We start from the raw sequence: 13,143 nt of genomic DNA, 5'->3' as shown, positions 1-13,143 counted from the left end.
GATTTGTTCTTCTAGCTGGACTGCCCTGTCTGGCCTCAGTGGGAGAGGACATGCCTAGCCTCGAAGATTTGATGTGCCAGGGAAGGAGGATACCCAGAAGGACCCCCAACCGGCTCAGAAGAGAAGGGGAGGGGGGATGGGAGGAAAGATGTGGGGAGGAATGACCGGGAGGGGAGCAGTGAGTAGCTTGAGCAGTAAAGTGAACAAGTAAAAAAATAAATAAATAAAAGTAAGTAAGTAAATACATAAGCAAACTATCCGCAGTGCATAGTAAGGAAAACACATGCACACGAACTCCTACTATATCACAAGCAAAGCAGCCCTGCCAGGCGTGCCATGTAACACACTGCAACAGCAAAGGTTAAAACAGTCCCTGTGCTGGAGGTTTATCCAGCTTTAGCAAGGAGGCACCTAACCTTCGGCTCTGTCTGCAGAGCAACTGCCAAGGCCTACAGTGCTGAGACCCCTGTAACTAGTGTAAAAGGAACCATCACACTCAATGAATGGCTTCAGGGTCTTCCAAAGTCGAGAGAGGCGGAGGAAGGCATTGGTTAATGTCATCCCTCTTGATCTTGCTCCGAGGCAAACCTGTACCACTGCTTCCCACACACGGCTGACTATGTTAATGTGTTACAGTACTCTTTCCAGAAACTTCCCAACAAGGCTTCACGGTCCTTATCAGGGACCCACGCACCTCTTCCAGTTTATTAAGAGTTGGCACGGGGAAAAGAAGCTACGTGCCACCAAACCCTGGCCACTCGGGACACAACAGTTCCCTAACCTAGGTCTTTACCCTCCCTTGTGACAAAGGGCAAGGAGGATCTTCAGTTCTTTCCCCTACTTGTCAATGCCAATGTTTGTTGTGTGTGAGACAGACTGGAAAGCAAGTGCATTAAATCTAGGTTTGTAATTTCTCTGAATGTGTGCTCACTTTATAATGAAACACTCACCTCGAAGCCTTTCTTAGCACAAACGAGTAGGTTCCTGAAAGCAAGTTTCCCCAGTATCTCAGAATGAAAGGAACAGGGTTGTTCAGAATCTGTCCTGTTTACCCAGCTGTGGAGGCAAAGGCACCAGCCACTAGTAAGTGGTCCGGCTACCCCAGAGCTACTGAACATAGACGGTAGAATCTGATCCTTGCACAGGTTTCTCAGCACAGGAGACAACCTTCCTTTTCTAAGAACATAGGTACATTTTTAATCCCCTCTCCTTACCTAAGGGTGGAGTCTATACGTTTTATGACCTAATTTTTAAGATACACCACAGGAAAATGGGTTCGTTTTCAAACTGAAACATTTAGAAGTTCAACTAGCTCAGAGTGAGATGTCACATTCTGAGTCAGGAAGATTTGCATGTTGTTGCCTTTGTTCTGTTTGCACGGCTAGCAAGGGACGTCATCCCCACCCTCACCATCATCCTCACCATCGACATCGTAGAAATTACTGTGTGAGGCTCATTAACATCATGGTGTGGGGGAGTGTGCCCAGCTCTGGGAGCACCAGTCTCCACCCCTGAAGCACTAGCAGGCTGAGGATGAGTGTGCAGAAAACCTTTGAGACTTGCTGTTGCCAGGCAGAAGGAACATTCTGGGCTTTGCTTCTTTCCATCACCTCTTTCCGTATTAAGCACAGCTGCAGCCCTCCCTCCCTGGGCAAAGAATCTGCTGCGGTCTGGTGATGCCTCTCTGAGACACTACTACAGGCCACGGTGCCAAATCTTTAATAGCCCTGGCTGGTGTTTACCCAGTGAGTGAAGATTGCACACAGAGCATGCCAGCTCTACAAAAGTAAGGCTAAAGTAGGAGAGGCTCGGTCTGGGGGATTCTCAGAGCCTCCTTTTAAGGTCGTCTCATCTGTATCCCTAAGGAAAGGGCTAATTGATCCTGAGAAGCAGGGCAGTATAGCTGTCTTCCTAGCCATCATGTTCCTTATGTGTCCCCAGAGACAGCTGGGACATTCCCGCCCTCTGGTTTCCCAATTTCAGCATCAGAACACTTTGTGACCTAGATGTACTACAGGGATTGCTACATCCAGGGTTTGCCCCTTGCCTTTCTCAGTTGCCTTTCTCAGTCTGGGATTCTGAGGAAGCACGTGTCTGGGAAGGGAGGTCACTGAAAACAGGAGGGGAGCACGGAAAGATTAGAGGGAGGACCGCAGAACAAGTCTGAGGCTGTGAAATGTGCACTGGAAAAGTGTGTTAGGGTCTTGCTCAGTTTTCTCCTACCACACAAGTCCCTTGATGAGGTCATTTCTCTCCAGACCAAAGGGTCTGATGACAATATTCCCTCATGAAGTCATTTTTATTTTTCCTCTTGTATGTTCTAGTGGTGTCACAAATAATTGCTGGGGGAAGAAAACATACACAGTGTCTAAAGACTCAAGAATTCTTCCTCTGAATCCTCTCTCTTACTGGTTCCTGTTACATAGAAAGAATTTAAGCAGGAACAGGGCCACCCAAACACAGACAAACTAGAACATCTAGATTTCAGTTTGGGGGCTGAAGAAGATACCAATTTTCAAAGCAACCTCTCTGCCCTGGATGTTGGCCCTCTACTCTTTCAAACACAAAAACAAAAAGTTGAGGCACTGTATTTGATCCCAGACCCTTAAATGGTCTTTAGAACAGAAAGAAGCCCTTTGGTCCTTCACTCTGAAGTTCCAAAAATCAGATGACTAAACATTTAGTGTTCTCTGTGTGTGTGTGTGTGTGTGTGTGTGTGTGTGTGTGTGTGTGTGTGTGTTAAATTTGCACACACCCTATATTAGATTTGTAGACACAAAATTCGCATTTGTGTTGCACACAAACTGGCTTTCTGCCACCCAGCACATGAGAACCAAAGCAAAGGAATCTGCCTGGGGTCTGAGCTCTACCTAGGCTCTTGCAGTTGGTGCCTTGGGCTAGAACCATGAACCCATGGAAGGCCGACCCCTGAGAGACAGGCTGAAGGACTGGAATGGAAGGATGACAGTGATGTCATGAAGAAGAACGTTCAGAAGTGCGTTCCCGAATCCTCCTTACTGTTAGAAGGGGCACTGGATGTTCTAGAGAGAACTTTGGTGTCTTTGAGGGAACTGGAACCAATATTTGTAGACAGGAAAAGATGGTTGTACTTTTATTTACTCAAGAAAACTTTTAAACCGCTTGACCTGGAAAAAGGTATGAGAAAGACCATAGTGCCGACAAGATGAAACCAAACCGGTGGATAAGAAACATGCATGTTCTAACCCCGAACCTCTGGGGGTACTCATGGCCTCATAAAATAGATGGATCCCGGCTTCGCCCTGACAATTCACAAGTACCATGAGTCCTTCAGACCCACAAGATCTATGTCCAAGAACACGATGAATTGAGACTGACCGCATTCAAGGGCAAAGGACAGACTTGACCTGAGTTTGTACAGAACAGATTGTGGCTCACAGTAATGGAGGTTGAGAGGCCTTGGAGGCCATCTCTTATACATCCTGAGAGAGAGCTTCCCTCAGTGAGGTCTCTGCCATAATGCTAACACAAACTTGGCTTCAAACAATCATAGAAATGGTCAGAACAAGGTAGGCCAACCGCATACCCTGAAGTCCCACCCGAAACAGGAAGAACAGATCAACCACTGGAGTAAACCCTCCAGGGACCCTTTCCAGAGCTGCTTGGGAAAACTGGAGATCAGGGTGACTCTGCCCCCTCCCACACAGTGGACCCACCATGGAGGGAAGAGTGGGTTCTCATGTTCTGTCTGCCACTGGGATGTGCATGAGGATTATTAGCTCACAGTGACTGAGGTCTGAACTCAGATGTGACCTATTTAGTGTTGCTTAAGGATGTGTGTCACTAACATTATTATTTACTATTACTGAGAACTTAACAATGGGCCTTTCATACCACTGGGACAGGCATCAAGATCAACAACTAATATGCGGAACCTCATGTAACTGAAAACCTGCTGTAAGGCAAAGGGCACTGTCATTTGGACGAAGAGGCCACCTGTAGAATGGCAAAAAATGTCACCAGCTTCATATCCAATAGAGGACTAGTATACAAAATATATAAAGAATTCAAGAAACAAGGTATCAAAAGTCCTAATAACCCCATTTAAAACGGGGTACAGATCTAAGCATAGGACTCTCAACACAGGATAGTGAAATGGCTGAGAAACACTTTGAGACCTTCTTAGTAACGGGTGGAATGCTTGTCCCCTCCCCACAAACTGGGGCTTTTGAGCCCTCAACTAACAATGTGAGGAGAATAACATTGCTAGAGTTCCTAGGCCCAGCTCTTAAGGAAATGGCAGTTCCTATTTCCAACCTTTCCATCTCAGTCCCTATTTAGAAAAAAAAACACATCGAGTGCCCCACCCCCCTTTTCATTAGTGGCACAATTGTCAATAATGGATGGTAGATGAGGGCAAATCCAGTGAATAGGATATTCCAGCAGGCTTTTAAAACATCTTCAAATTGTTTGGATGCCATAAGAAAGCACTTAGTAGTGAACCCCGATACAGAAATATACATGTGTATACATGTATGTGTGCATACCCTATGCTTATCAAACTTTGTCAAGAACATTCATCAAACTATAGCATAACTGCATGGTTTTAGGACACTGAAATTAGAGCTGATCTTTTCTGCAGTAACAGTGCTATCTCCCTAAATAGCTAAAGAATCCTTTGGTGGAACATCTTCAGTAGGAAGACGTTTTTTAAACAACAACAACAAAAAAAATCCTGATAATAAAGTCTGTCCCTCAAGATCCCCCCACCCCGTGCATTCTGCGTGATCCAGACAAACATATAAAGAAGTGAGAACGTGAAATGTATTTTGGTGCCAATTTGCCATAAAGTGTCAAAAGGTGAGGGCAAGCCTACTCAATCAGGACTTTGCTCTGTCAGTCACCAGAGATAGATCCGCCCACGATCTGCCACTCATACCCTATGGGCCTTTGATGTTGTAAACTAGAGGCTGTCGTCATATTTTGGTGACGGCAGCAAAGAACTCATCACGTATACTTGGAGAATACAGATCAGCTTCTCCAGGGGCAAGAATGCCAGGAATCCATCGGGCCACTGCAGGGCTTAGGGAGCAGGTTGCCCGATTCAGTGGTGGTTAAGATATCAACCGCAAAACAAGCTCTCCTGCAATAAGGACAGGTTGTATTGTCCCACATGTTCTTGCTCAGGTTCAAATATTAGCCCAGCTGGGTCAAAGTAGGATTTCAAGAGTGTTAACTATTTTCCATGATTGTGCAGAAGAATGGGGAGAGATAAATGACTAAGTGCTTCCACTAAACTCGATAAACGTCTGTGATGGCTTCAGGATACACAAATAGAGAAGAAGTGGCCTTGTTAGAACTAAACCCTGACTCTGACCTTGGCCTCCAATCATTTGTACACTGGAGCTAGCCTCTCTAGGTTCACAGAAGCCACTGTGATGGTTCTCTAACTCTTCAGTGACCAGGGAAAATGTGAGCATTTCCACCCCGAGAATCAGCAAATGCTAAAGGATGGGGACTTCCTCACCCACAGTGTGACTGCCGAACATCTCCAGTAGTAACTGCTACTGAGGCCAAAGTGGGTGCTTCTCACAGACCTCCCATTTATCTGCAGGCGTTCAGAACCCCCTCTCTACTTGTCTGCACTCATCTCCGGATAAAAGGTGGGTCCAAGACAGTCAAGGACACAAAAGCTTAACTATGTCTCCTTGTAGGAATCCACTTCAACTAACGGGCGAAGGGCACCAAGCTGGGCTTGAGGCTCTTGGTCGACTTCCTGCATTAGGTCTCAGATTTTAACAAAATGCATTCTCAGTGGAGAAGCCTGGTCAGAAATGTAAAAATCATACCTCAATTCCCACCAGTCTGACCTGTTAGGACAGTGCAAACTCAAGAGGGTATTTAAATCAATTTTTTTAACCTTCCGAAACAATATTCAATACAATTGCTAGTAGCATTCTCATACTTACCAGCCCATTGTGTGTTTAAAAGAGCCTTGGTTTTCCTAAACGCAACAACCTTTCAAAAACCCAGAAACAAATCCAGGCTCTACAGCCCTAATCAGAAAACTGCCAAGTCTGGAGTGCTCCAAAATTTGTAAATTTCTGAGGGCTAACGTGACACCCCCCCTCCACAAGTGAAAACTCCCATTCCCCACTTCACAGTCACAATGCAAGTCACAGACACAATGCAAGCGCACTAAACACAGTCTAGGAAATTAAATTTTAGGATATGTGAAACCTAAGTGGGTTTCATGTTTAGTCATGGATCCCAGCACCAAAATAACTCATTACAGACATGCAAATCTACCAAAATCTGGAAAAAAGGATGGGAGACAGTGAAACCCAAAACTTGTGGCTGCAAGCATTTCAGAGAAGTGACACAATAGCCCCACCACTCCAGAGAAGAGAACAACAAAGATCTGGAAGCACAAACTGAATTCACAACTCTAGAGTCTCGTACTTGCATACAAATTCATACTTCCAAGGCAGGTAGAGTAAGAGCCCAGGAGTCCAAAACAGCCACGTTTTCTCTGTGAAGACCTGAGCTTCAGCACATAGGCTTAGCTTCCTCTCCTGTTACCACTTTAAACCGTTTCCTTAGCCCTGTGACCCAGTCGCTCTCGCTGGCCGATTGTGTCACCTTGTGCATCTCTCCACCAGACAGCTTACTCCGGGACAGCAGGGTCTGCACCCACAAACCCATAACCCAACCCAGCAACTGGATGAGCTTCAGAGCCTAGCCAGTGTCTACTGCGCGAACAACCAAACGTGTGAAGGTAATTACCCAGTTAGAGCACTCTCACGACAAGAGGCACTAAAAACATGAGGTGAGTTTCCTGTTGAGATGGGTCCCATCTCCATGGCTCGCACCCACCTCCTTCCATGTCATCTGGAATGGGTGAAGGCTGACTGACTCACACCCACTTCGTCCATCTAATCAGGGACACTCACAGGGCCAGCTTGGCTGCTACTCCAAGGCAGGAACCAAAGGAGGCCAGATAAGGAACCACCAGGCTCAGGCTACAGGAGAAACTTTCCCATTATACCCTGAGCTAGTCTACTCTCCTGGTTTTTCCCTTCTTTGGCATCCAGTGCTTCTTGCTTAGATAGCTACCTACCCTCCCAGGCCTGCTTCAAACGTTTCTTTGGTTGTTTATTTATTTCCTTCTTTTTTGCTCTGCCCCCTTACTCTGCTCTTGACCTTGAAGCTGGCAGTAATCCTTGGAGTACTCTTACTCACAGTGCTTCCTATTTGCTAAATAGAGTGTCTTCTTCCTTCAGATGAATGATACCTGAAGCCACTGGACTGTATGTCACCTAGCAGAAGGTACCTGTGAGGACTAAGGCACACATCCCAGTGTGAGATGGGCATCCCTATCATGTGAGCATTGCCGTTTCATGAGTTTTGTTAATCCAAAAAAAAAAAAAAAAAAAAAACCACACACCCACACAAAACACACACACACACACACACACACACACACACACACACACACACACAAACAATAACAAAAACCCTCTTATTTAGCTCCCTGGCAGTTACAGAGCAATTTGGGACATCAAACTCCAAAATGAGAGGCAAGTAACATAATCAGCCTTGATGTGAGGTTCAATGAGGAACTGCTGCGATGAAGTTCAGAGAACTCACTCGTCAGCAAATTCGCGACTCATAACAGTTATTTCTTGTTTAGACACGGCACCAAGGGACTTATCTGGAGGCACGTAATCTCAAGTTTAGCAAGAAGAAAATGTTCCCCCAATTATAAATATTTTATTTCTAGCCTAGTGCCAATCTCCCACCATTTCTACATAGAGGAAAAACAAACAAGTTCAGGGGACAGAAGCAAAGAATGAAAACACCAAGTGCTGGGGACTGAAAGTTACCTCATCAGGATAAAAACCATGAGACAGGTGCAGGTTACCTCACAGGAGTGGGAGAGGTTCTCAGCTGCACACGAGATATCTCCAGGGAGATAACCGTAGTTGCCATGTGCATATTTATGAGTGTGTGAACACGGGCTTCCTTTGATCTATTTAATTTTTTTTATTAGTGAAACTTTCAGAGAAAAAGCTTAAAGTTTGCTCAGTTCACATCACACGCAGTTTGAGATATTCCTTATCAACAGGTAGTTACTATTTAATTTAATTTTGATACTGCTGCTGCACGTGACCACAGCCCTCAATCCCTCTCTGCCAAGTCTCTCTACCGGAATTGCAGAATGATCAGGGTGCCTGGACCCCTGGTGTGAAATGGCTTATCAGTGCACCCCACTTGTTTAAAATGTCTGGTTGTCCAAAACTCTACTCAGGGAGCGGATGTTAGAGAAAAGGGAAAGCCTTGCTTCGGGAATGTTCAGATGTCTGGGAAAGGAAATGTATGAGAACCATGGACCAACCATGGACCAACTTATAAGCCAGTGCAAAGACTTAAATGTCTCTAAAAATGTTCTCTAAGGTAGTTAATTAATCCATCAACTGTGCCAAGCACTGTTACAAAGGACACTGCCAGCTGTTTGGTTTAGTCTTATTTTACATAAGAAGTCACTGGACATAACACTAATCTGTTTCTTTCCATTTAATAGAATTTGTGGAAAGTAAATACTGGAGAACTACAGAGAAATGCAATCTTTAAGAAAACTGTCACAATCAGCTACTGCCACCTTACATAAACCACGCTGGGCCACAGGGACCACAGGGACCACAGGGCCACAGGGCCACAGGGCAACAGGGCCACAGGGCCATGGTTTACAGAAATAGTATAAGGGGCTCTTGTTCCTAGAGAGTTCTGTTTCTTTGGCAATAAGATGAACCATGACCCCTGTCTTTGTTTCATAACTTTCCTTCTACTTCTTCCAAATTTTGGTAACCTCAACTGGAAATCTAATGAGGATGTATAGGTGACTCCTATAATGTCTGTCTGGGCTGCAGCAACTCGAGAACCAGTACGTACTAAGTCCCTGCATCGTCGGCCTCCTGGTGCCTGCTTCTTAGCAGTAAGAGAGTGATAAACACACCTGCCACCGTGTACCACATGGCACAGAGGTCATCATGCCTTCAAAATGTATAGCTTAAGAGGCATTTAAATATCGAAATTGATAAAGTAGCTTAATATTCAACTCTCACAACTCTCTGTCAAATCTTTAAAACGGAAACTTAAAAGAATTCATGAGCTTAGATGTCAACATCTAAAGTCAAAAATTTCAAGGAGATTCCAGCTGTACCCGGGGAAATTAGGTTTGAAAGTTCCGGGACATTATTTCCTTATTCGAGGAAACACAAACACTCCTTTTGCATCTACTTCTAAGCTTAGATTATTACTTTTGCCAAAGAACATTTCCGAGGATTATACTTCTCACCTAAACATCTTTAAACTTGTCAGAATTTTTTTTAGGACAAACAACATGTGAAACGGACTCCAAAGAAATAAAATGTCATAATTACCTTCTGCCTGGTCCACAGCCGTCGCCGGCAGGCATGACTGCCCTGTAATAATTAGAACTTGAGCGGCGCCTGCTTGCCACAACTCAGACAGCCAAAGATCGCTGTCTTGTCCACAGTGCGACTCTAAGAAGAGGGAAACCCCGGCAGGGAAATTCTTCCCTTTCTGGAGAAAAGTGTCCCACCTCTACTGAGAAAGTCGGTGTTTACAAACTTCCAAAGTGCCTGCCTCCTGTCTTGGATGAAGCAGAGGAGTGAACTCTCCTGACAGCCCCCTGCTAAAAATAAAGAGGTCACCTCTCACTCCCAGCACCGTGACAGGCAGCTGGGCAGAGGCACTGCCCAGTCGCCCAGCATTTTCCCTGAAGTCCTGTGAGAAGGTGTCACCAGGGATGACTTCACCCAGCCGCCTGCTGCCCTCTTTCCTTTTTTTTTTTTTCCTGGCAAGATCTAGGCGCCTACCAAAAGGTGGAGTAGCCACAGGCAGGTTGAAACCTCACTCCAGCTATCCAATCTCCTTTGAGTCACAGGGGGAGTTGGAGAGCAGACAGAAATAGAGAGAGAGGAGGAGGAGAGGAAGGAGGAGGAAGAGAGAGAGAGAGAGAGAGAGAGAGAGAGAGAGAGAGAACCAGGGGCTGTCCCTGGCAAGAGAGTGGGAGGTTTGCTTGCATAATGCCTGCCATTCATTGAAAAGTCTCACCCAAAAGGAGAAAGAGATAGGAAAAAAATATTGTCATGGATCAATCAAGTTGTGAGGGACACTGTTTTGCAAGAACAACTTTGGATCATGGAGGTTTCCCAACTCACAAGAAGCATGCACAGGAATGTGAGCCTGTGCATCTCTGGGCTCAAGAGCTTCCGTCCATCCCCACTGCTTCTCTGTGGCCAGGGAGCAGCCTGGGCACACGGCCAGGGGCTGACTCCAGGTGCCTTCATACCTCAGCTCCTTCTGTGCGTTTCTCAATCGCTGCTCCCTTCACAGGGTCTAGCTTCCAAACGGCCAGGAGACTCATTTAAAACTACCCCACAAAAGATTAGAGCTAAAACCGGAATCCATTTTATTTTCCTTCTTTTTTTCTTCTAGGAATATAAGAGAAGACTCAAAGCAAGATCTAATAGCTAAGAAATGATTTTTTTTTCTTTTAAAAGCATGTACACTCTACTTGGTGTGTTAGTCAATTCTTTTTTTTTTTTTTAGAACATCTGAATTTTTTAATCCTTCTTTACAGGTTACCTAGACCACTTTTGATTAAGAAAAAGAAAACTGTAGAAAGTTAGTAACTGCCACAAGCAGACGCCAGTTGGTGGAACGTGTCAATTTCCACAGAGTCCTGCTTTGTGGGGTGTTTGAATGCACTGCTCAGGGTCTCTGCTCAAACTTGCTGGAATCACTCGTGGCAGATTTTAGTCCACAGGTCGCTTTTCCTCGTATTTCTTTGTAATTTCTTCAGCATTCTTACAGAATTTTTTACGGTCCTTAGAGTATTCTTCAGCTAGGTCAGCCCGGAGTGGGTGCTCAGGCTGAGGGACTGGATTGCTTGGTCAGTCTTGGTGGCTGGCTTCCAGTTTTCCGCATTAATTACGAGCAGACAGACCTGCCCCTTCTCATCAATGTTAGGGTGGTAGATCTTTGTTTTAAATGTGATCTTGGGTGACTTGAAGGGATACTCTGCTGGGAAGTTGATCTCAATTCTGAAGGCTCCCTTATCATATGGAGGGTTGTCAGGAACAATAAGCCCTTGCCAAGTCAATAAATTAGCTTCATCAACCTGGATGTTACGGAAGTTTTTCATTCCACATTTGCGGATCTCTTCAAGCTCCTTCATCAGCCTCCTGCTGGCCACCATCTTGGATCTGGTGCTGCTGCTTTCCCCGTGTTAGTCAATTCTAAAGATGCCTTTTATGTGCTATTTTATATGGTATCTGGTTGTATCAGGAACCCCTCTCACCTCCAGCAGTGATGTCACCTGCACATCTGTTGCCCTGGCAACGGCCATACATTCCCAGCATACTTTTGGTCCAGCTCCCACCTTTACCCGGGAGCAGTTACCTCACAGTTCAAATAAAAGGCAGACCTTTCTGCCCCCCTTTCTCTTTTTTCTCTCTTCTCCTTCTCTTGCCCCGCCCCCTCTAGCCCCTGTCTCTGTCCCCCAATAAACCTCTTCCATGCGGGACTGTGTTGGCCTGGTGTGGATTGTCCAGATGTGAACCATGATTTCTATCCAAACAGTATCCTTTAGGAAAAAAAAAAAGAAGGTTTCCCAGATCTCTGAGGAACTGAAAAGTCAAAAAAATTAAAGTAATTACTTGCTTTCTTCTGGAAAATGTTGGCCACTTTGTAATCTATGCATGCCACACTTTAAAATACATATACCTAAATGGTACTGTATTTTACACAAACCACGCCACTTTAGAGTCTGCAAGTCTAAGGTTTGAAGTACATCTACCTAAGGTGGGTCTATCTACTCAAATGCATAAATCACACTCTTAAATACAGCACATTTTATGACTTTGTGTGTCAGCCTCGCCACAGTCATGCTAATCTCTGTACTAAGCCAACTTTCATGTATGCCATGCCAAAGGGAGCACTCTCAGACACATAACTCGAGGGCAAACTCACGTTCAGAGTTTCGTGACCTGAGTGGCAGCAGCCTCGTAAAGCCAAAGCAGCACGTGACATTACTAGAAGTTGCAGCCTTTCAAGCACTGAGAAGCTAAAATGCTGAAATCCACGATAACGCTGGCACTTGACTGAACTTAGCCAACACAAAGGGCTATTTCTCCAGTCTCCCCTAACCTCTGACCAGTCTAGCTCCTTAATTTACCTTGTCTTTCTCCAAGCTCTCCTCCATTTCTTAAGTAGCTAAACCGACCTCTGCTTCTAGTTACCCCAGATCTGAAGATGCACCCCTGAAACTTGTCTCTCCCTTGTAACAAGAATCCGCAGGGGAGTGCTGTAACAGTCAGAATACCAATGGCTACCATGGCGCAGTGAGTCACACCACTTTGGAATGCTCAGCGGTTTGTCCATCTACACATCACCTGCTCCAGCTGGATTCCACTTGAGGTATTTTGTGGTCTTTTATAAAATCCACAAGGAAGACTGGAAAATTAAGAGCACAAGCCACAGAACCCATAATATAGTCACATGACCGGTGACTGTTCATGCCAAGACTCTGCACGCACTTCTCTACCCAAAAGTCACCTGCCCTGGGAATCAGGGAGTGTGGGCTACTTCGTGGCTGTTGACCTGAAAAGCTAGTAGATCACCAGAACTTAAAACGGACTAAGGAAGCTCTCACCAAGATCTTCAGATGTTATCACAGCCTCAAAAACTCAGATGGCCTGCTGGCGACAGTCAGCAGGTCTCCGGAATGGAGTGCCTTTTCTTCCCTCTAACTAAAGATCCAGCAGGATCCACATTGGGCAAATGCTCATGTGCCAGACACCTGGAGGTCTTAGATTTTCCCCTGTTTAGCATGGAAAGCTACTATTCTCAAATGTGTGTGCCTTCACTTTTAGAAAGACGCTTCACCTTTCTTTTGCCATTCCATATGCCCTTTTAAAAAAAAATACCATTTCAAAGCTATGGACTTTCCATGGCGTCTGTTGTCTTTACAGACAATCTTCAGTCTATAAGTGTTACATTGTTGCTACCGCCTCAGCAGCAGCTTTGAGAGGAGCTCTGGCTCCCTCAGGAATAATAGGACAGCTCCCCAAGCCC

The 13,143-nt window shown here is 45.3% G+C and overlaps 1 protein-coding gene and 1 pseudogene across 4 annotated transcripts in view; both read right to left on the bottom strand.

Annotated features, from left to right (window-relative positions):
* Positions 1 to 13,143, bottom strand: part of Retreg1 (reticulophagy regulator 1) — a 139,224-nt gene that overhangs the window by 23,294 nt on the left and 102,787 nt on the right. Inside the window, exon 1 of one of the 4 annotated variants that reach the window (XM_087632156.1) lies at positions 9,423 to 9,675. The exons of 1 other annotated variant lie outside the window; for it this stretch is intronic. In XM_087632156.1, the coding sequence (XP_087488282.1) occupies positions 9,423 to 9,457 (35 nt within the window). In that variant the 5' untranslated portion in view covers positions 9,458 to 9,675. Of the gene's footprint in view, positions 1 to 6,765; positions 6,893 to 9,422; positions 9,676 to 13,143 lie in introns of those variants that run through there. 2 more of the 4 variants (XM_087632155.1, XM_087632163.1) reach the window with 2 other exon arrangements.
* LOC147996136 (ubiquitin-conjugating enzyme E2 L3 pseudogene) lies at positions 10,795 to 11,278 on the bottom strand (annotated as a pseudogene).

Source organism: Rattus norvegicus, chromosome 2, assembly GCF_021556685.1.
Source record: "Rattus norvegicus strain SHRSP/BbbUtx chromosome 2, alternate assembly SHRSP_T2T, whole genome shotgun sequence".
NCBI classification, from domain to species: domain Eukaryota; kingdom Metazoa; phylum Chordata; class Mammalia; order Rodentia; family Muridae; genus Rattus; species Rattus norvegicus.
The sequence above is the reverse complement of the archived record's forward strand: the minus strand, read 5'-3'. Positions and strand labels throughout refer to the sequence as shown.